The 25,425-nt window shown below is 37.5% G+C and overlaps 2 protein-coding genes across 2 annotated transcripts in view; both read left to right on the forward strand.

The window, feature by feature from the left end:
* The first annotated feature begins 271 nt into the window (after nucleotides 1–271).
* On the forward strand, nucleotides 272–2,637 carry LOC113108526 (ATP synthase subunit O, mitochondrial-like). The gene is made up of 7 exons (XM_026271704.1): nucleotides 272–361; nucleotides 856–906; nucleotides 1,146–1,256; nucleotides 1,354–1,483; nucleotides 1,709–1,821; nucleotides 1,966–2,052; nucleotides 2,396–2,637. The coding sequence occupies exons 1-7, from the start codon at nucleotides 335–337 to the stop codon at nucleotides 2,504–2,506; spliced, it is 630 nt and encodes a 209-aa protein (XP_026127489.1). The 5' UTR covers nucleotides 272–334; the 3' UTR covers nucleotides 2,507–2,637.
* A 9,157-nt stretch (nucleotides 2,638–11,794) lies between these two features.
* Nucleotides 11,795–25,425, forward strand: part of LOC113108527 (protein dopey-2-like) — a 21,791-nt gene continuing 8,160 nt past the window's right edge. Inside the window, 30 exon segments of the mRNA XM_026271705.1 lie at nucleotides 11,795–11,932; nucleotides 13,056–13,237; nucleotides 13,963–14,133; nucleotides 14,840–15,029; nucleotides 15,192–15,290; nucleotides 15,413–15,536; nucleotides 15,675–15,784; nucleotides 15,967–16,078; nucleotides 16,165–16,282; nucleotides 17,164–17,283; nucleotides 17,372–17,480; nucleotides 17,565–17,774; nucleotides 18,169–18,488; nucleotides 19,201–19,601; nucleotides 19,711–19,781; nucleotides 20,196–20,393; nucleotides 20,690–20,842; nucleotides 20,937–21,037; nucleotides 21,144–21,334; nucleotides 22,085–23,076; nucleotides 23,079–23,226; nucleotides 23,229–23,329; nucleotides 23,331–23,363; nucleotides 23,365–23,753; nucleotides 23,894–23,993; nucleotides 24,275–24,442; nucleotides 24,592–24,717; nucleotides 24,817–24,951; nucleotides 25,110–25,165; nucleotides 25,392–25,425. The exon segment at nucleotides 25,392–25,425 is cut by the window's right edge and continues 71 nt beyond it. Coding sequence (XP_026127490.1) covers nucleotides 11,795–11,932; nucleotides 13,056–13,237; nucleotides 13,963–14,133; nucleotides 14,840–15,029; nucleotides 15,192–15,290; nucleotides 15,413–15,536; nucleotides 15,675–15,784; nucleotides 15,967–16,078; nucleotides 16,165–16,282; nucleotides 17,164–17,283; nucleotides 17,372–17,480; nucleotides 17,565–17,774; nucleotides 18,169–18,488; nucleotides 19,201–19,601; nucleotides 19,711–19,781; nucleotides 20,196–20,393; nucleotides 20,690–20,842; nucleotides 20,937–21,037; nucleotides 21,144–21,334; nucleotides 22,085–23,076; nucleotides 23,079–23,226; nucleotides 23,229–23,329; nucleotides 23,331–23,363; nucleotides 23,365–23,753; nucleotides 23,894–23,993; nucleotides 24,275–24,442; nucleotides 24,592–24,717; nucleotides 24,817–24,951; nucleotides 25,110–25,165; nucleotides 25,392–25,425 — 5,400 coding nt within the window.

A 25,425-nucleotide genomic window follows, 5' to 3' on the forward strand; every position in this document is an offset into this window, starting at 1 on the left:
TATATCAGGTTTGGCAAACCTAAATTGATTTTTATTTTGGACTGGCCACCAGATTTAAGATGAATGCTAGGCTACGTTACCAATAGGTAGTTGATTCAAGGGGGAAAAAAGAAAGAAATGTATATATATAAAAAATAATAAATAATAAGTGGAAGTTTTATAAATAAGTTTCCAAAACGTTTTATTTTTTAAGTATTCCGTCATTTTTTCGGAGTAATTTTCCACTGACATGACTAACCACATTTCCCACAATGCATGAGCGCAGCTGCTGTGTAGTTCTTCCCAGACTAGCACGCATGCGCAGTGCTTTTGACCTACACAGTCGCAGGAGAAAATGGCAGCGCTTGGAGTGGGGCTGCAGGTAGGACATTCTGAAAAACCTTGGTATTTGTATGGTAAACCACGAGCTGTTTGGCTTTGTTTAGTTAAATCTAAGTAATCTTTGGAAAATAAAAGTATTTGTCCATGTGAATCAAGCCGCTTTTTCTGATAACGGACCGAGGCCTTGACGGGCATTGCCTTATCCGCAGCCTGGTACAATCATTCAAACCGTGTGCTTTTTTGTAAAAGCCGCCTAATTTAATAATGTTCATAATGTTCAAATGTTTAATAATCGTCTCTTTCTTGAGTTGTGTTCGATACATGGATTCTTTTACGTTTTGCAAAGAACCTGATGCGTTTCTGCTCCTTATACTGTACGTTTTAAAGTATGTAGAATTGATTCTACAGTTCAGTTTAGTAGGTTTTGGAATGCATTGAGTGACACTACTGGAATACGAGATTATTGGTCGTGTCATTGAGAGTCTGTTATATCTGTCAAAAAATGTGTGCAAGTTACTGTTTCTCTCTCCGCAGGTGCGTCAGTTTAGCACCTCTGTGATCCGACCAGTAGCAAAACTTGTCAGGGTAAGCCTTAAAAATCATCCATGCCAGTATATAAATATATATTATAATATATAACTATAACTTGTGTGTGTGTATCTATCTATCTATCTATCTATCTATATATATATATATATATATATATATATATATATATATATATATATATAATTATAAAATGCATGCACACTGTAGCAATATAATTATTATTGTGTATTAAAAATAAATGCTAGCTGTATTCTTACCATAGTATCTTTCTTCAGCCTCCTATCCAGATCTATGGGGTGGAGGGACGTTATGCTACTGCCCTGTTCTCTGCGGCCAGCAAGCAGAAGAGCCTCGATAAGGTCGAACAGGAGCTTGGCCGTGTTTCTGTGAGTTACACTTTGGATTTGCGTCTCTTTGTTTCTGCTTGTTTTCCATAATGCTTCAATCAATTCTGGCTCATCTTTCCCTTTTCCCACATCCTAGAGCCTGATTAAGGATCCTAAGCTGTCAAGTATCGTGATGAATCCTCATGTCAAGCGCAGTGTCAAACAGAAGACTTTCACTGATGCTTTGACTAAGGCCAAACTCTCTCCCATTACCATCAACCTCATCAGTGAGTTTTCCAACCAGCCTTTATTTTCTCTATCACCCAGGTTGATTCAATGAGAACTATGATGCAATTAAAAAACAATTGCACATATTAAGTGAAAAGTGTGTAGAAGAGTGACTTAAAAAGCATTGAAATTCATGATAATTGCATTTAGTAAATTAGGAGTAATTTATAGGTTTGAAAGAGTATTTTTTTTTTATGAATATTTACAATTATTTTTGTTTTCAGATGTCCTAGCAGAAAATGGCCGCTTGACCTTGACCCCTGATGTCATCACAGCCTTTGGCAAAATGATGAGTGCCCACAGAGGAGAGGTCACATGCTCAGTCACCACCGCTCAGGTAAGCTGTGCATACATTTATGCACAAATACATTTACATGTTAATATCAATACTAAAGTAAATGTTTTGTATTCTGGGTGCGTAAAATATTTGTGTTAGTAATTCATTAAAGTTTTGAATGAAACCTTTTGTGTCTGTGAACAGCCTCTAGATGAAGCTAGTCTTGCAGAGCTGAAGGTGGCATTGAATGGTTTCCTGGCCAAGGGAGAGACCATCAAACTTGAGACCAAGGTAGGAGGGCTTGTTCCCAAAAGTTGGCTTCATTATATTCTAAAGTGCTAATTTTAAAATGAAGGGTATTCAGGTCAGCATAATGTTTTGATTTAGATTTTGTTCTCTGAAGTTTAAAAGGATGACGATCTTCATTTTCTTGCATCATTCCTAATGTATCAAAGCATAGAAAGAGTGCTAAAACGTTATCTGCTCATTGAGTTAGAATTAGGCAAAACCTTTATAAAATGACCTTGTTTTGTCTCGTCATTCACTCAACCTTGTGAATTTGAATGCATAATAAATGATTGTTTTAATCAAAAGGATTTATTACAGATGTTTAATGTGTTTCTTTTCCTCACAGTCTGATCCTTCTATCCTTGGGGGCATGATCGTGAGCATTGGTGACAAGTATGCAGACATGTCTACCAAGACAAAGATCCAGAAGCTCACCAAGCTGATCAGGGAGACCTAAGTCCTGTGGACTGACCAGACCTAATCAAACCAAGATTCAGGGGGTGACGATAGAACAACCTCTCTCTGCTAGTGTGTAATTGATTTATCTTGTCCAGTTGTGAACAAAATAAATATTATGTAACATTTAAACTTGTGTGTTATTTTTAAAATATTTTTTAAATGAAATATTGCATGACACCATATTTCTAATGAATATGTGATTACATTAATACCACAGTACCAAAACCAAACTAATACAGTTCATGGGTGATAATGCAAATTTATGCTTTAATTTTTGTAATTTATTTTTTGTTTTGGTTGCGATAGCTACACTAATATTTAGATTGGGTACTTTTTCAGTTTTTATAAGTTTAATGACTCCACCTTGACCTTCTAAACATTTTGGTCTCTCTAAATGTTTTATAAACTAGGTTTTAAAAGTATCCACTGACTTTACTTCAGCAGTTGTAGCTGGAAATTTCTCTGGGTCTTCAAATATTTATTTCATTATTAAAACAAAGTTTATTTTTATTTTATTTATTTAAATCGATCTTTGTCTACATTTTTCATTGGATCATAATTTTTAACTGAAGTTTGAATAGGTTTGCTTTCGTTGTCGAACGCCAGCGTTTATATTTTGATTTTATGATAAACACAAGAGGGCGCCAGCGACTCAAAATTTGCACATGTAATCTGATCATATGACGGTATCTTTGGTGCTGAACAACTGAGCGTCTGTAGACACGTGTACCAGTAAATTTGAAGTCACAGACAAACGTTGCAAACTTGTAAAAAACAACAACAACACTTACACCTTCTTCCGTCACTGCAGGTGCACAAATCATATTCTACGAATCACAAATCAAGAAACTCATACGCTCACGTTTTGCTGCTATTGTTTCAGTGAAAATGATGCAAAACATTCACACACCTGCATCAAAAATGTGAAGTCACTGTAGAAGAAACTAAGGCACTGTTGTTCAGAGAGTTTTGGCAAATCAGAACATCTACACTATCCAATATTACTATCGGAGAATGTCAGACATACGTTGCATAACTGCTAGCTAACGTTAAAATATAAAAGAAAACCGAGTTAATAAACACCCTTGTTATGTACATCTTTTGTATTTTATTTTCAGGTTGTGGTCATTTGTCATGTCTTCTGTAATCGTAGCGGTGCTAAAGACAGGTGAGTGTTAGTAACTATATTAGCCGAGTTAGCCACCAGCTGCTGCTCTTCATTAACCCACAGAACGAGACTAGCTACAGGTCCTTCTCAAAAATTAGCATATTGTGATAAAAGTTCATTATTTTCCGTAATGTAATGATAAAAATTAAACTTTCATATATTTTAGATTCATTGCACACCAACTGAAATATTTCAGGTCTGTTATTGTTTTAATACTGATGATTTTGGCATACAGCTCATGAAAACCCAAAATTCCTATCTCAAAACATTACCATATCATGAAAAGGTTCTCTAAACGAGCCATTAACCTAATCATCTGAATCAACTAATTAACTCTAAACACCTGCAAAAGATTGCGGAGGCTTTTAAAAACTCCCAGCCTGGTTCATTACTCAAAAGTGCAATCATGGGTAAGACTGCCGACCTGATTGCTGTCCAGAAGGCCACCATTGATACCCTCAAGCGAGAGGGTAAGACACAGAAAGAAATTTCTGAACGAATATGCTGTTCCCAGAGTGCTGTATCAAGGCACCTCAGTGGGAAGTCTGTGGGAAGGAAAAAGTGTGGCAAAAAACGCTGCACAACGAGAAGAGGTGACTGGACCCTGAGGAAGATTGTGGAGAAGGACCGATTCCAGACCTTGGGGGACCTGCGGAAGCAGTTGACTGAGTCTGGAGTAGAAACATCCAGAGCCACCGTGCACAGGCGTGTGCAGGAAATGGGCTACAGAGAAGCAGCACTGGACTGTTGCTCAGTGGTCCAAAGTACTTTTTTCGGATGAAATCAAATTTTGCATGTCATTCGGAAATCAAGGTGCCAGAGTCTGGAGGAAAACTGGTGAGAAGGAAATGCCAAAATGCCTGAAGTCCAGTGTCAAGTACCCACAGTCAGTGATGGTCTGGGGTGCCATGTCAGCTGCTGGTATTGGTCCACTGTGTTTTATCAAGGGCAGTGTCAATGCAGCTAGCTATCAGGAGATTTTGGAGCACTTCATGCTTCCATCTGCTGAAAAGCTTTATGGAGATGAACATTTCGTTTTTCAGCACTACCTGGCACCTGCTCACAGTGCCAAAACCCCTGGTTAATGGTTTACTGACCATGATATTGCTGTGCTCAATTGGCCTGCCAACCTTCCTGACCTGAACCCATAGAGAATCTGTGGGATATTGTGAAGAGAAAGTTGAGAGACGCAAGACCCTACACTCTGGATGAGCTTAAGGCCGCTATCGAAGCATCCTGGGCCTCCATAACACCTCAGCAGTGCCACAGGCTGATTGCCTCCATGCCACGCCGCATTGAAGCAGTCATTTCTGCAAAAGGATTCCCGACCAAGTATTGAGTGCATAACTGAACATAATTATTTGAAGGGTGACTTTTTTTGTATTAAAAACACTTTTCTTTTATTGGTCGGATGAAATATGCTAATTTTTTGAGATAGGAATTTTGGGTTTTCATGAGCTGTATGCCAAAATCATCAGTATTAAAACAATAAAAGACCTGAAATATTTCAGTTGGTGTGCAATGAATCTAAAATATATGAAAGTTTAATTTTTATCATTACATTATGGAAAATAATAAACTTTTATCACATTATGCTAATTTTTTGAGAAGGACCTGTATTAGCAAGATTGGTTAACAAATATTGTTTATTTAAGTGTTGTATGGTAGTAGTTTTTTTCTGACCATAAACTATAAAAAGCTGTTGTGACTGTCTGTTACATGAGATTTCTTCAAGCAAAAGCACAGATGTTGATTATGAGGGGCTCATTATATGGCCAGCTGTCCATTTTATTGAAACGTAGAATTAGGTAACCCAAAATATTTTGATTTTGCATTACATTTACATTCATGCCAGATGCTTTAATCCAAACCAACTTGTGCTGAATAAGGTACACATTTTATTGAGTTAGGTTATATAGGTTATTACATTACGGAAAATTGCTATATATGTCAGAGCTCACATGCCTCTGGAGCAACTAGGGGTTAAGTGTCTTGCTCAGGGACACATTGGTGTCTCACAGTGGATTCAAACCCGGGTCTCTCACACCAAAGGCATGTGTCTTATCCACTGCGATAAATTATAATGGTATTCTTAAGCAATTATAATGAATGCACAATGCATTATAAAAAAGCTTATAATATGTTGTATCATGAATATCCATAAAAACAAAATTAATTGTAATATTTATTTATTTGTGGTTATAGCCTTTAAGAGTATGATGATTTAAAACACACAAAGAACATGTTGCATCCACTTAAGCAACATTGGATTATATTTTTTCAGTTATAATGTATTATAATTCATATATCTTGCCATGTTATTAATGTTACTTTACATGAAGCAAAGACCACTTATAAATAATAACAATAATAATATATTTTTTTCTCAAACAGCTGTAAGATCAGATACCTTATTAATGTGTAATATGCCACATCTGTATAAACTAATTTTATTGTAATATCAGTTTGGTTATTTTGATGGTGCATCAACAGACAAACTGACTATAAAAACTTTGCAAGTACGTCAACATTTTACCTTAACCTAAGCCTACAAATACTCTAATGAGAGTAAGTTGACATGTAGTTGCAAAGTTGCTTATAGTCAACAGACTATAAGGGGACCATCAAAATAAAATGTAACCTAATATATACAGTAATACATATATAAGTAAATGTAGTAAATTTAATTTGATATTCATTGTGTTATAAATAATCATACTCTTAAAAGTTATAACCACCAATACATAAGTATTATAATGTATTTTAATTGTTGTTATGACTATTCATGAGATAATACAACATATTATAATGGTTTTTATAATGCATTATGCATTCATTATAATGCCTTAAGAATACCCTTAATGTATTATACTGTAAATATGGGATTCATAGAAAGTGTTACCGAATGTTTTTTCTCTCTCTTGTGCTTGCAGGTTAATTCCAAGAATCAACCCTGGTGCCACCAAATGCCATTCAACGTCACAGATCAGATTCAGAATTCAGAAAAAGGGTTTAAAAAAAAAAGCATTGTTTTTTTTTTTTTGAAGCAGTTTCCCGGGAAAAAATATATAAGAAAACATTCTGCAAGTGTGCAAATCTCATTGCAAGAATTCACATACTGATTTGCAGATGCAAAAATTTGACTGTGACTTCACATTTTTTATGCAGATCTGTGAATGTGTTTTGCACCATATTCACTGCAACAACAGTAGCAAAACATGTGAGCATACAAATTTCTTGATTTGTGATTCATAGAATAGGATTGGTTTGCCTGCAAAGTGAAAATTACATACACGTTTGGAACTTTTGTCTTTGACTTCAAATTTACTGGTACACATGTTGCTATTCTCTACAGCTACAAATTCCACTGTCACAGACGCTCAGTTGTTTTGCGCCAAAGGTACCTTCATAGCTCAACTCATTCAAGTGGTAGAGGTTTTTATTTCTGTCCTTTCAAAAAAATGTTTGATATTCCTCTCATTCCTAACAAGTTTTAACCCCAGAATTAGAGTGAAAACCTTTGTGCTATCTTGAAAAATACTTTAGAACTCAAACAGTGCACTGGATAAGAGCTGCTTTGCATAGCTACATAAAAGGGGCCACCTACTGAGCTATGCTACTCTGTATCTGGATAGCCATTTTTCAGGAGCAAAACTGTTTTGTTACTGGTAGCTTAAATTGTAACTCAAATTAAGACCAGTGTTTGCTGTGGAAAATATCTTATGTTTTTTTTCTGTAGATTATCTCACTGGGTCAGTTTGTGTTAAACGCATTAATGCATTTTCTAATATAGCCTACTATACTATTTAAGGTTATAAAAAAGTATTTTATGTTCACTTAAGCTGCATTTATTTGATTTAAAATATAGCCTATTATACTAGTTGCTTAATGTAAAGAAAACGTTCATGCTCAGTAAAGTGCCATTTATTTGATTAAAAATAATAAAATTGTGAAGTTTTATTACATTTTATATCTGAATATATTTTACAATGTAATTTATTCCTGTGATGGCAAAGTTTAATTATCAGTAGCCGTAACTTCAACCTTTAGTTTCACATGATACTTCAGAAAGCATTCTTATGCTCAAGAATCGTTTCTTAACATCAACTTTTATTTTAGAATTCTTTGATAAATAGAAAATTCAAACCAACAGCATTTATTTAAACTAATCTTTCGAACCTTTACTTTACTCTCCCTTTTGATGCATTTAAAGCATAATTGTTGAATACAAGTATTAATTTCTTCTTAGTTTTCAATAAATAAACAAGTAAATAACAGTGAATTGTATGCACTATATAAATGTCACATTTATATAATGTTACACATCTGTCTGACAGTCTCTCTCTTGTTATCTAGCCATGTTTTCAGTTGATGCTCATTCAACTACTTCACAAATTATACACCATTTATGGTGTAACGAGGCCTTGGTAAACTGCTTCATAATCTGTCATGCGTTGTTATTTGTTTATATCACTAAAGCACTGATAGTCAGCCGCCACAAAATGTGACAGCTTGGTGCAAGTAAAGTAAACAGATGACATCCTGGAAGATACCAACGAAAGGGGTGAAGCTGGCAAAGAATGTAGCTCTCTCATAAATACCCTGCTTTCGCCCAGCCCTAAAACGGATACTAAATTCAATGTTATTAAAAATTAGCGTGTCTTTATTTAAACGAACTCGATATAATTTAGGCATGCAATAGAAGCGTACAAAACTGTATGTCTCAGCCACACCCCCTTGTCATCGCCAAGTGGTTCGTCCCCCTCCGCCCATCAGGAAGTGTACACAAATGAACTCTTCGGTGGAAATCAGCTGAGCGATTCAATTTCTGCTGTCTACAGCCTTGAATATTAATATGGCGTATCTGCCCTCTCTTGCGCTCGCCTTTTACTGTTTTTAAACCGTCGATTTATCTAGCATCGTATGGTTATTTGGCACGAGTCCCTGTGATCTGTCGTCGACCATCCTGTTTTGCTGCAGTGAGTGAGTCATTCAATTCTCTCAATAACATCCGACATGGTGTAGCATAATGAATGTCATAAAAATGTAATGGCTAGTTTATTGTAAATGCTGTACTAATAGTATTTATGTAATCAATGCTGTAGTTAAAAAAAAATAAGATTTATATGTGATTGATTCTGCTTATTATTGTTCCAGCATTAAGTGGAATGGTTTTTTTTTTAAATGTGTACTTCTTTAGTTTAAATGTTTTGTATTATTCTTATTTAAATAAATTCAACCATCCAGCATAATGCCACACGTTTTCCATTAGAAATATAGAAAATGTGCAATGATTAAAGGTCAAAGAATGAATATGCATGTTGAATATGATGTACTGCGGTGTAGCCATGAAGTCACTGGATGCGAAAAGGATAGATTTTAGTTGCATAACAGGTCTCTGTATGTTGTGTTTCTTCACTGTTGCTTGAATGAAACTGTTGCTCAAATATTGTGAAAGGAGTTTAGCAAAACCCCTCCTTTATAACTGCAGAAATGAAGGCCTAGGTATTTATCACATGCACATATATATCCGTTTGCTGTACATTTCTCTGGCTCCCAGTGCACTGTTTTCACTGGTATGCTTCTAAGAGGAGCACGATTAATGACTAGATCAATAGACCAATATCATTCTGTGCAACTCTGTACCATAAATGCATGGCCTCGGGAGAGCTGGTTGTGTACAGTATATGCTTTGTAGATTGGCTGACAATCAATCCTGTTTCCTTGCTTTAGAAGGTGGAGATTGTTCACAATATGTGGTGCATGAATTGAGTACTGTAAATAGGCGATTATACATGACATTTAGTTTAGGTCAATAGGATTTTATTGTAAAGAAGCACTTCTATTGATAATTAAACTTATATATTTATTCTGCAAAAAAATAAAACACATTCAATTGTTTACAAGTATCAGTAAAGTCATTTATAATGTTACAAAAGATTTCTATTGCAAATAAAAAGAAAATGTATCAGTATGTATATAAGTTGTCGAAATTGGATGATAATAACAATGCTGCACAAAAGCTGTCACTAGGGCATTACCTTTTCAAAAGGTACATTTTACTTTCAGGTACTAATATGTATCCCTGAGTTACCAATAAGCACCCTTTAGGTACAAAATTTACCTTTTGAAAAGGAACTGCCCCACTGGCAATTTTTGTACCTTATTTTCTGAAAATGGATCTGTAATTTTTAAGACATAACATCCATCGTAATTTTAAAGGTTTGTTGTTGCTTCCTTGCAGCCTTTTCAATGAGCTGCTGTTATAATGACCGTAAGCTGCTGATGATGTTAAAAACATAAGCCAGGATAACTGTGTGAGTGTCTGTGTTCGCTATATTGGCTTTGTGCCTCCCCCTGCCATACACAGAATCTCTTTGATGTGTGAATGAAGTACAGGAGCTGAAATCAGTAATTGATATTCAGCAGCTTACTAATTGGACTGTAATGAGTCGAAATCCATAATGGGAGTTGTCTTGTACATTTCTGGGTGGTAAAAACAGAAAGCAGAACTGGTAGTGTGAATCAGTAGCATGATCAGACTGTTTAGGTGGGTTTGTGTTCAACAGGCATGTGTTTTGGGGTTTGCTTCTGTCTGTTAAATCCTCTGTAAATCTCTAGATGCCCGTTTGATGCTCACAGCATTAGATTGAACAGATGTAAGTGTCACAGTGTGTGTTTCCATGTGTGTATGTGTGTGTGTTTTCAGGGCTTTTATTACTGGAAAGCTAACAGATGTCTCCATATCTAATCAGAGACCATAATCTAGCTTATACTGTCTGTTGTTTTTGGTGTGTATTAATTTGTAATGTCTGTTTATGAGCTGGCCAACACAGAATAATGCAGATGCATTTTCTGCTATTATTTTGTCAATATGTCATTTTATTGATACTGGTTATGTTCAGAATCATTGCTCTGCCTTTAATCCATTAATTTCCATCAGTTTGACTCATTAAGGCTGATTTGCAGATTTGTGAATATGATTATACTGACAGTGTAATCAGCCAATAATAGTGCTATGGATGCACTGACTGCTCTCATGTGATTTGTTGCCTGTATTTTGCTGTTATCCCCTGCATTCATGGCATGAACCTCTGTGAGAACAATGAGCTCAGGGGAGGCAAAAGAGATGCTGTGTCCCTCTGTAATCTGCTGATGTCTCTTTTGGACTGTATTACTTTAGAAAAAAATCAGTGGATTATATGCTACTTGTTTTGATTATATTTTTGTACTGTCATTTATTTATCATCCAGGTTTTTTTTTCAGGAGGCAGTGCCTCGCTTGAGAGAAGACACCCCTGATATGTGTACACTACCATTTAAGTTTTTTTTTTTTTTTTACTTAGAAATTGAGTACTGGAAATGGAAGATTATAAGTGACATCTACTTTACAGTTTGAGGTTCTTTTGCACTTTACCTTCATTTAAAAAAATCTGAAAAAAAAAAAAACAATTTCACCAAAAATATTAATCAGCTAAATAACAGTTTTTATCTGTGGTAAAAGAAATGTTTATTGAGCAGCATATCAACATGTTTAGAATGGTTTCTGAATCAAGTCTGCTCTGCAGTAATGGCTGCTGAATACATAAAATGATGGAAACTGACATTTTAAATACCATTTTTATTATATTTTTAATCATATAAATGTAGTCATAGTGAGCATCAGCTTACTGACCCCGAACATTTAAATGGCATTATAAATTGTTTCAGGCATGTGTTTACAACAGTATACTCTGTTGCCATAGTTTCATGTTATAGACTTTGTAGAAATGTTCATAATTGAGTTGCTAGGATTGCTTACTCTTCTTAGTCTGTGGGTTCTACTTGCTAAATATGTTTTGGTTCTCTCTTTCCATTTAATGTATTAAACCCAAGTATTGGGCATGAGGTAATAATCATAAGCCTGATTGCTTAGAAAAGTGATAGCACACCACTCCTTAATAAGCCACATATGACTTGAAGTATAGTTTTTGTTTTTTATGATTTCTCCCTACTTTCACCCTACTTTGTTGCATTTGTTCCTTTGTGCAATCATGAGTTGTGATGCAGGATTTCTCCTGAAAAGTCTGTTTTGTTTCATAGACAGATGCTAAGCATGCTGGGAAGGGACTGAGGCATTATGGATCCCGAGGAAGCCGAGCTTCAGAATGACTACCGTTATCGCAGTTACGCCGCAGTCATTGAGAAGGCGCTGCGCAACTTTGAATCATCTAGTGAATGGGCCGATCTCATCTCCTCGCTAGGAAAACTCAACAAGGTAAAGTCTGGAAAAAAACTAATCAATACACTTCAGTTGGAAAACAGAGTCAATATCAGCTCTTTACTGATTCCTGTTTTAAAAAACTCAAAAAGCTCAACAGAGAGTTTTTATGTTTCAGAGAAATCAATTTCTAAATGTCTTGCGTATAATTTCACATTAAACTAGTAGAGAATATTTTAGAATTTAAAAAGGCACACTTTGGCTTTACTTCCCTCTGCAAGTAGAGGAAGTTTACTTATTTCAGTTTAAGTTCATTTTTTAAGAGAAGTGAGACTTTCCTCTCTAGTCTTCAGTCCTGTTGAAAAAAGGCCATGAGTATAACATTACTGCTTGACCTCAAACACATCATTCATGGACAAAGTGCAGCTGATTTGAATGAGTTGAACAGGACATGTTAACTGTCCTTAAGATTAGACAAATACTGTACTTTTCATCTCAACCTCCCTTTTCCTCTTCCTTTTTTTCTAAACACATTTGCATGTGAAATTTCTTTCTTTCTCTCCCCCTATCCTTTACATGGCATGTGATTTTCTTGTTTGCTCAATGGGACTTTCCGGATATTAGGCAAGTTTCAAAACAACATGGAAAGGAGGGATATTGATTAAGTTTTGTGTATTTGTTTCAGATATTTCACTCTAATGTGATGTTATGATCAACACCTTCCTTTTTAACACACTCAGAATATGTTTACTTTGTATATCAGGTGACATTATCGATGGTATGTCTTGTAGAACATGTTTCAAGAGCTGGGCAATAACACACTAAGCCTAGTTCCTCCTCTGAGATCTTGTTGGTTGTTTGTTTGAAAAACTGTTCAGGAAATGTGGTTGCTGACTGAGATATGTGTTGATGTGTGGGCTGCTAGTAACTTAGACTGACAGTCATTTTATTTTACTGATGTAATCAATCTACAATTAGCCTTGCTTTAGTGGTATAGTTTATGTATGTACAATCATTTTCAACTAGTTTATATAAACACTACCATTCAAAAGTTTAGAGTCTGTAAATTTTTTTTAGATTTATATCGATACTTATAAAAAACTTTTGACCTGTCAGTATAATTTAGCAGTTATTTACATCATCCATCCTGCTCTGCTCTTCCATTCTTTGTGTTTCTCAGGCTCTCCAGAGTAATCTAAAGTATTCACTGTTACCGCGGAGGCTGATCATCGGGAAGCGTCTGGCTCAGTGTTTGCATCCTGCCCTGCCCAGCGGCGTCCATCTCAAAGCACTTGAGACCTATGAGGTCATTTTCAAAATCATTGGCACAAAATGGCTAGCCAAGGATCTCTTCATATACAGGTTAGTGTTAATGATAAACACTGGGTGAATCCTACATAGAGATGTGAAGGTCATATTTCACCCCCACAAAAAAAAAATGTGTATATATATATATATATATATATATATATAGAATTCTTTTTTTTCATATTCATGATACACAAGCACATTTACTGCATTCCCTTTTTCAATGCAGTAAATGTTCACTTACATTAATATCAACACAATTAATGTTTTAATTATATTTTTTATAAATGTGTTAATATATTTAACATTTATTTTATATATTTCTAAATGTATCTTACGGAACCCCGTACATGACATGCAGGAAAAAAATTGAAGGCTAAATCATGTGCACGATTTACTAATTCGTTTCCTCACTGTACTAAAACGTGCACACGATTACTATTGCATTCCCTCGATTTACTATTTCGTTCACTCTATTTATTAATTGTATGCACGATTTACTAATTCGTTCCCTTGATTTGCTAAATCGTGCGCACGATTTAGCAAATCGAGGGAACGCAATAGTAAATCGAGGGAACGCAATAGTAATCGTGTGCACAATTTATTTATTTTTTCTTGCATGTCATGTGCAGGGCTCCGTAGTATCTTATAATAATATTAATGCATTTTTTATTCTAATAATGAGAACTGATACAAATAGGCAATCACACATATTTAAAATATAGATTTTGTAAGATTTACTTTCATAGGCAGTTATGGTGGTATTTGTGTGTATACAGCTCAGGACTGTTCCCATTGTTGGGTCATGCAGCGATGTCGGTGAAGCCAGTTCTGTTGACGCTGTACGAGCGGTACTTCCTGCCTCTTCAGAGGGCGCTGTTACCCAGCCTGCAGGCCTTCATCATGGGCCTACTGCCAGGACTGGAGGAGGGCGCGGAGGTCTATGAGAGGTGCAACTTAACACCAGACAATAAATGATTCTCATGGTGACACTCTAGAGAGTTTATCCCAAACAATATTCATATTTCTACAACATACTCATTATTGTACCCTGAACTACTTTGTCAGTTTCAATACAACTGTGCCTCAATTAATCTGTAACCAATTTAATGTTAAGTGAGATTACATGGATTAACTTGGAGTAAAAGTATGCAGCCTTATTGATCTTAAAATACAGGTTCTTGTGTCACTGTTGTAAGTGGCCCAGCAACAACATTTTAAAATATTTTTGAATAAATTCTTTAAAATGACTTAGATTAGTTATTCGATCATAGACTTAGATTAGTCAAGACATTAAGTTTGTCAGAGAATATGATGGATTGTTTGCCAACGTGGAAAGTCATAAAAAAGGCAAGCTTAGAAAATGGACGTAACTTTGAGTAATGTTATAAGCTATTGTTTGAAAGTATTGAAAATGTTTCTAAAAAATGTTACTGGAATATATTCTGTCATTATTTGCTTACCCTCATGTTTTTCCAAACCTGTATGAGTTTCATCTTTTAAGCACAAAAGATATTTTGAAGACAAAAATATGACATGAGTGTGAATAAATTATGACTAAATTTAGATTTTTGGATGAACTATCTCTTTAAGAAAATGCTGCATTATCATTACAGCACGTATTATTGTTCTTAACTGTCTTTCTTCCTGTCTCAGGACGGATGCGTTGCTTGTGAAGTTGTCCCTGTTTGTGGGTCAGTCTGTGTTTTATGGGGCGTTGTGGGGCTCGTTGCTTATATGTCCTCTGGTACGGCTCCCAGCCTCCCTCTTCATCGTCGCACACTTTGACCATTCAGTCACTGCTCGAGAACAGAAGAATATGCTTGGAACAGACCACAGACTAGTGGTGAGTGTTTACTTAAGTGTTTACAGACTATTCTTTATTTCCTCACAGTCAGTCGTTCGGTTCAAATTCCACATGGTGTCTAACTCTGACTGAGGTCTGTTGTTTTAAAGGAGTTGCGTAACTGAAATGTACACCTTACTCCTCCCCATCTCTCTGTTTCAGGTGAAAGCTGTTTGTCTTGCCTTACAAGACTCAAATGTTCTGGTCCAGAGAAACATGCTGGAAATCCTTCTCTACTTCTTCCCCTTCACTACCTGCCAGGTTATCCGTCTTCTTTTTTTTTTCTTTCTTAAATTCCATCTACATTTGCGTAACCAGTCATCACCCATAAACTTGTCCCAGACCATCTGTGAAATATTTAATTAAAATAATCCGGTCTGTAGGATCCTGAGGAACATGCCATTCCACTGAATCGAGATGAGATGATCAGTGTGGTGTCTGCTGCCTCACTCACCCTGCTCAGGAGAGATATGTCTCTGAATCGACGCCTCTACGCATGGATGCTGGGTATCGCTGACAAATTTCCAGAAAATTCCACAATACCACAGAAATACGGTTTCATAAAATAAATGGAATTCATCTATTAAAAGAATAGTTAGGCTCAAAATTGAAAAGTATTGAATGAGTGATTGTGTGTATTTTCAGGCTTGAACATCAAAGGAGGAATGGTGGCTGCAGACTCCAGTCGCTTTAACACTGTGGAGGAATACACTGCATTCTACTTCAGTACACACTCCAGAGAATTACTGGTGCAGGTATAGAAGATAACACACTCACTCGACTCAGCCCAACTCAAATACTTTACATAACAGCTTAGTCAATGTATCAAGTAGAGTTTTCTCTATACTAAAGAGTCCCTATACATTCCCTATATGTCAGTGTTTGCATTCTGTACATGCATGGTGAACACAACTCGTTTTTGACATTTTGTTCATAGGCTGTGGTGAATATTCTGAAGCAGAAAGATATAGAGGCCAACCCAGACAATCTAATCGAGTATCTCAGACCGTTTCGCATCATCATTAGCCTGTTGGACAAATCTGAAATAGGTAAAGACTGTAAAAACTGTAAAAAGCTTTACTTTGGATCTGTTTTACACAATTATTTATATCTTTGCATTCTCCCACACACACAGGACCATTGGTGTTGTCTGATGTGTTGCTAGAGGTGGTCAGAGCTTTTTACAACTACTGTAAAGTGATGTTGGGAGAGGACAATCTCAACTCCAGCCTCAGTGGCAGCAAACTCAACAGGTCAGAGGGAAGGAATCAATGCTCATTTCCCCCCCCCCCATTGATTAACTAGTAGAGAACTGTATTAGCAACACATGGTTTTAATTTCCAGAGAACACAAATAATGTTAGGGTCCAGATCTAATACAACACAAGGGTTCAGAAGAGAAGTAAAAACCTGCTTTAGTGACTTAATGAGTTAACCTGATATGGTGATCAGGCTTTTATCATCCTAAAGGGGATTATTTTACAGTTATGACTGTCTGACTGTACATTATCCCGCTTATTGCTTGCCCATTTACAAATAAATGAATAAATGTGTTTATATGTGGTTGCAGAGTGCTACGAAACTTGTGAAACTATCAAAAAGTTCAAAACTGGTTGTAAGGGATAATAGTCATACATTCAGTTTAATTATAGAAAAATATTTGACTGCAAAATGCTGCAATTGGTCAATCATATCTATATCCTATATATAATTTAATTTAGCTGTAAGTGAATATACACTGTTGTTCAGAAGTTTGGGGTCGGTAAGATTTTTATTTATGTACTTTTATTTTTAAGTAATACTTTTATTTAACAAAGATGCATTACGTTTTATTCATCAAAGAATCCTGCAAAAAATGTATTACTGTCTCCATACATATATTAAGCAACACAACTAATGTGTTAAATATATTAAAACAGAAAGCAATTATTTTAAGTTGTAAAAAATATTTTACAATATGTACTGTTTTCATTGTATTTTTTGATCAAATAAATACAGGCTTGGTGCACATATGAAACTTGTTTCCAAAAGTCGAACCTACCCAAAGCTTTTGAATGGTAGTAGAAATGTACAAAAATAATTAACACAACAATGAATGCTATTTCTGATTGTTCACTGTCTACTTATCTGTGCAGTAAAATCAAGGAGAACAAAAACTCCTCTGAGATCATAAAGACTGTCAATATGCTTGTGAGTGCCATGACCAGTAATTATCTCTGGGACTACATGACAAGACATTTCCAAATTTGTCTCAGGTAAACACACACAAACTCATAATAAACAGCATTACATAAACATAAATGAGATGATGTGATAATGCCTATTATTATGTTTGTTTATTAGCTCACTGCGTGATCCAGCAAGTAAGCATCCATCTAAAGACTGGAGTAGCCCTCCCTCAGTGACTGAGCTCTCAACTCTCATTATCTTCCTGTTGGATGTTATTCCTTTGGTATGATCTGGTGAATCATCTTTGGAGAGATTTTAAAAACTTTGGGTCATTTGGTCTCATTGCACTTCTTGGCTTTCTTATTAGGAACTCTATGCAGACATTCAGATGCAGTTTCTGCCACAGATGTTGGGCAGCATGCTACAATCACTGCATAGTCACATGACATCCCTTAGCCTACAGGAGCTCACGCAGGCCATGAGAGCGTGTTATAAAGTGCTCAGTAAGATCCAGATGCCTGTGGCTTATATGGAAGTGGAGGCTGAACCACAGATGCAAGATCTGGAGCAAACACAGGTAAGATTGGTCAGATTTACTGTACACTACCATCCAAAAGTTTGGTGGTTTATTATTATTATTATTATTATTATTATTATTTTTATGTTTCTCTTATGATCACCAAGCCTGCATTTATTTTACTAAAGTAAAAACACTAGCATTGTGAAATATTACTTCAGTTTAAAATAATAATGGCCAAGCTGAATTCTGTCTTCAATGTCACATGATCCTTCACACATCACGATCAGGGAACATTTCTAATTAGTATCAATGTTGAAAACAGTTGGGCTGTTTTATTTTGTTGTGGAAAATGTTTCAAATTTGATGATCAGACAATTAAAGTTTAAATGCCATTCATATTATAGTTTGGAAATGTGTTTTTTAAAAGGGCTCTATTTTTGTACAAATACAGATTGTGATGAGCAACACCAAAGTCAAGGAAAGTGACCAGGTGAATGGTAACCATGATGACAGCTCCAGTGAGGGTGGTGTAAATGGACAGGAGACACAAGAGGCAGAGCCAGGTGTAGCTCCATACCCTCCTTTGCGCTCTGAAGACAGTGGATTAGGCCTGAGTGCATCTCCATCTGAACAGCATCTCCTACCAGGCCGTAATGGATCAGATCCTGCTTCTGATGTGAACCCTGAAGCAGAGGATGTGTGGAGAAAAGGAGGAACTATAGAAAACATGTCCAAATGTGTGCAGGACATACTGGCATCTGTGATCACAAGGTAATTTAGTGTATACTGTGTGTGCCCAACATGCATATATTCTGTATGCATGAAATAATAAAATTAAAATGTGCTTGTACAACCAGAAAATACTGCAAGGAATAATACATTCCAGAATGCAATGTACTTGACTTGACCTTCCATTAGCAGTGTGGTAAATGCACAAAAAGTGTAATTTTGCATATAATGTAATTTGATTAAAAAGAGCAAACTTTTTGTTTTTACTAAAATAACTAGATGGATTAGTGAGGTCATTGCATTTTGTATTCATAATACTTAAAATCCATAAACAGTGTCTATTGCTTAGTTTCTTGTAAGCAAATATTTTGGAACACACCTCTTTTTTTTAATTTCCTAGAAAAGGATTACAAATATTGATGTTAAGGATTTAAAAATATATATATATTTTTCTCAAAAATTCAAAAGTAATGTTAAAGTTTAAGTTTGGCATTACTAAAAAAATCTATATTCATTACAAAAGTTCCCATGGAGTTGTATTAACTAAATAGAAGGCGCACTTTTAAACCTTGATTTGTCTTATTTTAAATGTTTTAAATAATCCCTCTTGGAAGTTTGTTGAGGCCCCCAGAGGCCCCTGACTCCCTGGTTAAATATACTAATAGTATTCTTTTCTGGCCCTGCAACGAGCAGCATGTATGCTCACTGTATTTGCCTTTTCTTTTTCTCTCTCTCACTCATGTTCATCTCTCAGGCATTTGTTAGATGTCATGGATCCAGAGAAAAAGAAACAGGAAGAAGCAAGTCAGCTAGATCCTAGTGCTTCCCCTAGAGGCAGTAAGCGTTCTCCATCGAAACGGAAAGGCAGTCGAGACTTGGGCTTAATCAAAGACAGACTTGCTGAGTTCTTCAACCCTAGTAAACTGAGGATCCATGCCCTTCATGGGTCTTCTACGGATGGAGGTAAAGACCACAGACCAACCGAGCTGGAGTGGATGGGAAATTTCCAGTCAAAGAGCAAAGGGGAGATAACGGAGTCGTGCCGCCAGGCCTTCACTGTGATCTGCCAGCTTCTACTGGAATGCATAACATTTCCCGTCTATTTTACTGAGGAAGAGAACCAAGACCTGCACACATCTATGTTCAACAAGACAGGTGAATAAAGGAAATGTATTCCACTGCTACTTTAAACTGTGCTTTCATGTAGCATGTCACAGCACACAGATTTGTTCTTTTCTCAAAAACTGATTGTTTCTCTCCTCAGGGATTGAGGGAACCCTTCCCGACTGGCTGAGGTCTTTGATGACTCTGTGTTGCCTGACAAAAGACTACCAGGTACAAGTTCACCCAGAAGCGAAAATTCTCTTATCATCTCATTCTCATGTCATTCCAAGGATATAGGACTTTCTTTCTTCAATGGAACATGCAAGATGATATTCTCAGAAACCTTGTCTGTTATTTCCACCTTTAATTTATTTCCACACACCGTCTACCAATGTTCTTAGAATCAGTTAGTCCCACCCCCAAACTATTGGTTGAGTCAGAAATTGATGTTGTCAAACAAACAGAACAATGTATTGATAGCAATGCACTGTTTATATTCAGAATCGTTGGCCTACAAATCGCTTACTTAGAGTTGCCTCTGCACAGTTGGACAAAGTATTTTGACATGGAAAAATTTCCTTTAATGGTTGCATTGCCAAAACTTAATGATTTTATAATACATATTTTTTGTTTATGTGTCTGTAGGTGCAACATGTTGCAATCTCCTCTTTGCTGGATCTGATCAATCACTCTCAGTCTTTAGCCCTCGTCATTCAGGATAAAAATAAACGTTATAAGAACTCTGACGCAAACCCACTCAGCGGACAGCTGCAAATGGTCACCCTGCCTCCCATCTACCCAGCTGTTCTCAAAACTCTGGAGGATTCCACAGACTTTTACTTGGTAATACACATTATTTTGTGGAAGTCCTGCATTTTAGTTAATAGAACCAATTGCCCTTTTGATAGAGGCATCACCTATTTCTTTTTATTCTGCGTAGGTGCATGTATGTTATCTGGACTACTCAGACTAGCATGATTTGAGGAATAAATGGTTTAATTTGGTCTTTCTCCATTCAAGTAGATAGGAGTTGTACTTGTGTGCCTATCGTCTACATAAAAAATAGCTGCCTTATCTAACTTTTTTTTTTCAATGTGACTTTTTTCTTCATTTTAATTATCTTTTTATTTCTCTTGTAGCGTGTATCTCAGGTTTTATGGGCTCAGCTGGACACGGAGCGTAGAGAGCATCACGTATCTTGTGTGGAGCTCTTCTATCGGCTTCACTGCTTGGCTCCATCTGCATCCATCTGCGAGGACATCGTCTGCTTGGGTTTACTCAGTGGAGACAAGGTACTGCATTTTCCTCATTTAATATCTACACACTATTGTAAACATTTATTAACATGTGTATGTGTGTGTGTGTGTGTGTGTGTGTATGTGTTAGGTTGTGTGTCTGGAGGCGCTCCACAGGTTCTCGGTTTTGTGGCACCTGACACGAGAGATCCAGACCAGTCGCAGCACTTCTCTCAACCGCTCCTTTGACAAGTCATATACATATTTCTTATCTAAACTTTTGCTTACTTCAGTAATATTCATCCATATTTTTGTGCCATATACACTTAGTTCACTATATATTTTTCTGTTTTCTTAGGTCTCTGTTTGTGGTACTAGATAGTTTGAACAATCAGGATGGCAGTGTTAGTGCCGCAGCACAGAACTGGTTGGTGCGGGCTCTCTCCCTCAATGATGTGGTCCGTATCTTGGAACCGGTGCTGCTCTTACTGTTGGACCCCAAAACACAGAGATCACCTATACAAAGCATCAAACAGAATCTCTCTGTTGGTATGAAATCAAAACACACGCATGCACACATACCAGATTACTACACACAATGTTACCTGTGCTTGAGTTTAGAAGTTAAAAGCTGAAATGAAACAGATTTATGTAATACAAATTTGAAACCGTAATTAGCGATAAGAATCCTTTTCAATTGTTGTAAGGCAATTATAATATGAAGGTAGTCTCAGCCGCAGACTTCACACCCACGGACTGATGCATATAGCACACATAATTGGAAACACTTCAGGAGTTTCGAAGTCGGCATCTGATTGGTTGAATTCTTCAGAATAGCGTTTTTTAACATGGAAACAAAGAGTGCACTGGCGCCAAACCCCATTATGGAAGAAGAAAGCCATTGTGTTAACAGCTGTGACAATGAGCGCTTATCATGATCAACTCAATGATAGATTTTAAAAACTATGTGAAATATGTAAAGTTCATGGCATAGAAGTTTAGGGAATCTACGCCCCTAAACATGTCATGGCACAAAACAAAACGTGCTTGGTTGGTTTACCTGTCAGTCATATTGCCTCTTGGGCGTTCCTAGACCATTCAAGGCTCCAAGAAATGTCTGACGTTGGTCTGAAGGTCTGGCTACGTGAGACTAATATTAAGTAAACTGTTAGATATACCCCTATATCTAAAATAATGAATATAGTAATTTGCACAAATACCATTCAAGACTGAAAGCAATAGCAAGAGTTCATTCTTGTTCTCGCTGTGGGGTCTGATTTTTCTGTATATGTGATTTAGGTAATTTAAAGGCACTGACCTGGAGAGACAGATCCATCACAAAAAGTGTTGGAGACAACCTCACTCCTAGTTGCCAAACAGAAGAAAGCCCTATCAGACGCATCACCATAGTAGACCGTGAAGCACTGTGGGCAGAGTTGGAACGAGATCCAGAACTAACGCCTCCAGATTCCCCAACAATATCCCGGAGTGAGAGCGAAGAGACTGAGGGAGAGGACGAAGAGGAAGAGGAAGAAGAGGAAAGTGAACACACCGAATCTGCAGACACCAGTGGCACTCAGAACTCCACTGAAAACTCCAGCTCAAGCTCCGCCCCTTACTTGCAGCGCCATGATGATGGGAGTGTAGAGGAGGAGGGTGTGGCCAATGGCCTGCAGAGGGTGGATTCAGAACGCACGCAGGTTTCAGATTCGCTCTCAAGTGATGAAGATGATGGTCAGTTGGAGGCTATTGCTAAGTCCCGGTTGCTCAAGCGTCAGCGTGAAAAACGCGAGGCAGTAGATTCGCTGTTCCGCCATGTTCTGCTCTATAAGCAGCAGTATGAGAGCAGCCGAATTCTCTATGCCTTCACTATTTTAGACACCATCCTCCGGACTAGTGCAGGGCCATTTGTGGAGGCTCTCTCCAGTACTTCTCTGGACTGCAGCTCCATTGCCCATCTCAACCTCATCCAGAACCTTCTGCAGAGGCACCGTCAGGCTCAGGACGGTGGCAGCTTCTATGGTCGATTGCAGACCTCAACTCCACCAAGTGGAGCCACTCCTGACCCACCCCAGCCAGCATCTTCTCCTCTCCATTCACCATCTTCTCCTTCCTCTCCACCAACTCTCCTGCTAGAGCTACTCACCTGCCTGTGTATGCATTATCTCCGCTCTCACTATCCCTCCTATGCTAGCGTTCCCACTCGCCAACTCCAGGCCAATCGGGAGGTCCAGGTGAAAAGTGTGGAGGTGCTGACAGAGCTGATGATCCAGTTGGTGAGGGTCGCCAGCAAGCTCAAATCGGGGAAGCAAAGGGAACTGCTAGCTTGGAGGCGGTGCGCAACCTTCTTTGGGGCTACAAGGTTCAACAATACGTCCTTCTAACGCTTTCTGCCTCCATGTATGTCTGCCAGAGAGCTGATCGGCCAGAACAGCACAAATTGCTGAAGAAGACCAAGGAGGAGATGAAGGGGAGATCTCAGAAGAGAGCCTGATTAACTTTGGCCGGGATGGGATCTGGGCTGAGCACCCACTTCAGATTGCCCCTACTGAAACTTTTAAAAGTTCTTATTGTATTGGGAGCACCACGTGTGTCCACCACAAACCAAAGCACAAGATCATGATCAAAGCAATTCCAACCCACAGCGACATGCAGAACCACCATCTTCAGCCTTGGCTCGAGAGTGGCAAACAGCTGTGATGTTCCAGCAGTCCATCAAAGCAGTGCGTTACGTAGCCAGTCAGCCTATCACCGCTCAGGGCATGTTTGTGTCGGCAGCAGCCCGAGCTTTGCACCCACAGTATGGCTGTGCCATGCACCCAGCCTGGGTGACTCTACTTTGTGAAGTGTTGCCGTATTTAGGACGATCACTGGCCATCATTGTATCACCCATAATTGCCCAGATCTGCAGGAACCTGGATGAGCTTGTTAAACAGCACGAGCACGATGGAGTCAAAGCTTCACACAAGTAAGTAATGTATGTGGTTGTTTGCATCTGTGCGAGAGTGGGTTCACATTAAGTGTTGACCGATGAGATGTCTATATACTTTTTGTTGTTTTATTGCAACCATAGCTTGAATTGAATGTCTATTTCGTTGTTCTATTTAGTAGTACCTTAAAGAGGGAGAACATAGCACCTGACTATCCTCTGACACTGCTGGAAGGACTGACCACTATCACACACTATTGTCTTCTAGACCACAAGAAAGTAAGATATAAAAGCACCTGCTAAAGCAAATAGTGGCCGATCCTGGCAAAGGTGACGTGGACATTCACCTAGGGAGCCAAATTTCTGTCGTATCATCCATTCCCACTGACCAAATACTCTCCTTTTCTTAATATACTGTGCATCCACTGATATACAGTTTGTAGTTGCAAACAAGTCTGATCTTGCCATGGGTATCAAAAATGCCAGGATTGCCACTAAAACTTCAAAACACTAATGTGACTGTTGTTTTTTGTTTTGTCTTGTCTTTTCTTGTTTTGTAGACTGCAGGCTCTGATGTCCCAGACCTACGAAATGCTAGCAATGCCATTCTGGAGGAGTTTCCGCACATGATTAGCAGCATGGCCTTACTCTGGGGTGTGGTCAAGGGCTGTGACTCCACCCATGGCAGCAGAGCCTCACCCACTTCTGTGTATTTTAAAGGCACAAAGGTATATTTGATACATATATATATATATATATATATATATATATATAGGTATATATAGGTATATTTGATACAAAAATTTAGTTGACATAAAGATGTTGCTGTATTGTTGTCTGCTTAGTGGTGCCAGTTATGTGTTTCTGTTCTCTGTAGATCTTGAGGCAAAAGGTTCTGGAGTTCTTGACGCCACTGACTCATCAGTTTGGGGTGCAGGTCATGGCCTCTGTGGCCGCTGTATGGAGCAGCAGGAAGAGTCGCAAAAGACGTTCCAGAAACAAGGTGAACTATAGATATCAGAATGCAAACATGACATATCATCCAGTAAGTGTCTGGAATTATGCTTTTAAATTTTGTGTGTGTTTGTGTACGCATGCATAGATTTTACCAGATGCTAGTGATTCTCAAATGACCTTGGTGGATCTAGTGAAGGCACTAAACACACTCCGTACGGACACCATACTGCAGCTCATCAGAGAGGTGGTGAAGAAACCCCATCAGATCAAAGGAGACCAGGTACTGCATACACACATTTACGTAGCAGTCTAAATGGTAACACTCCATATGAACATCTTTTGTATTTGTATACAGGTAGTTATATGTACTAACCCTAATACTAAGAAAAAATCTGAATTTTTATAATAAAAATATGTATTAATCTTTCTCATTATCAGAAGACTGCATTAGTTGACATTCCAATGCTACAGTTCAGCTATGTCTACATTCAAAGGTAACATCATTCTCATATTTTAATTATACTTACATTATTTGCTATCATATGATGTCATTTAGTTTAAAATGACCAAAGTGAACTGTTGCAATCTAATTCATGCCCATGGCTAAAGTTAATGCTACTTACTGTTTATTGGAAGATCCACCCTTGACTATATTCTTGTACAAGGTGAATGTTTTTAGTGTAGTATTGATGGAAATGTCCTATATGGTCTTTTTTGCAGTCTCTCTGCTCAAGCTCTTCAGGAGAACATCAAT

Source organism: Carassius auratus, chromosome 9 (genome assembly GCF_003368295.1).
Source record: "Carassius auratus strain Wakin chromosome 9, ASM336829v1, whole genome shotgun sequence".
In the NCBI taxonomy this organism is placed as follows: domain Eukaryota; kingdom Metazoa; phylum Chordata; class Actinopteri; order Cypriniformes; family Cyprinidae; genus Carassius; species Carassius auratus.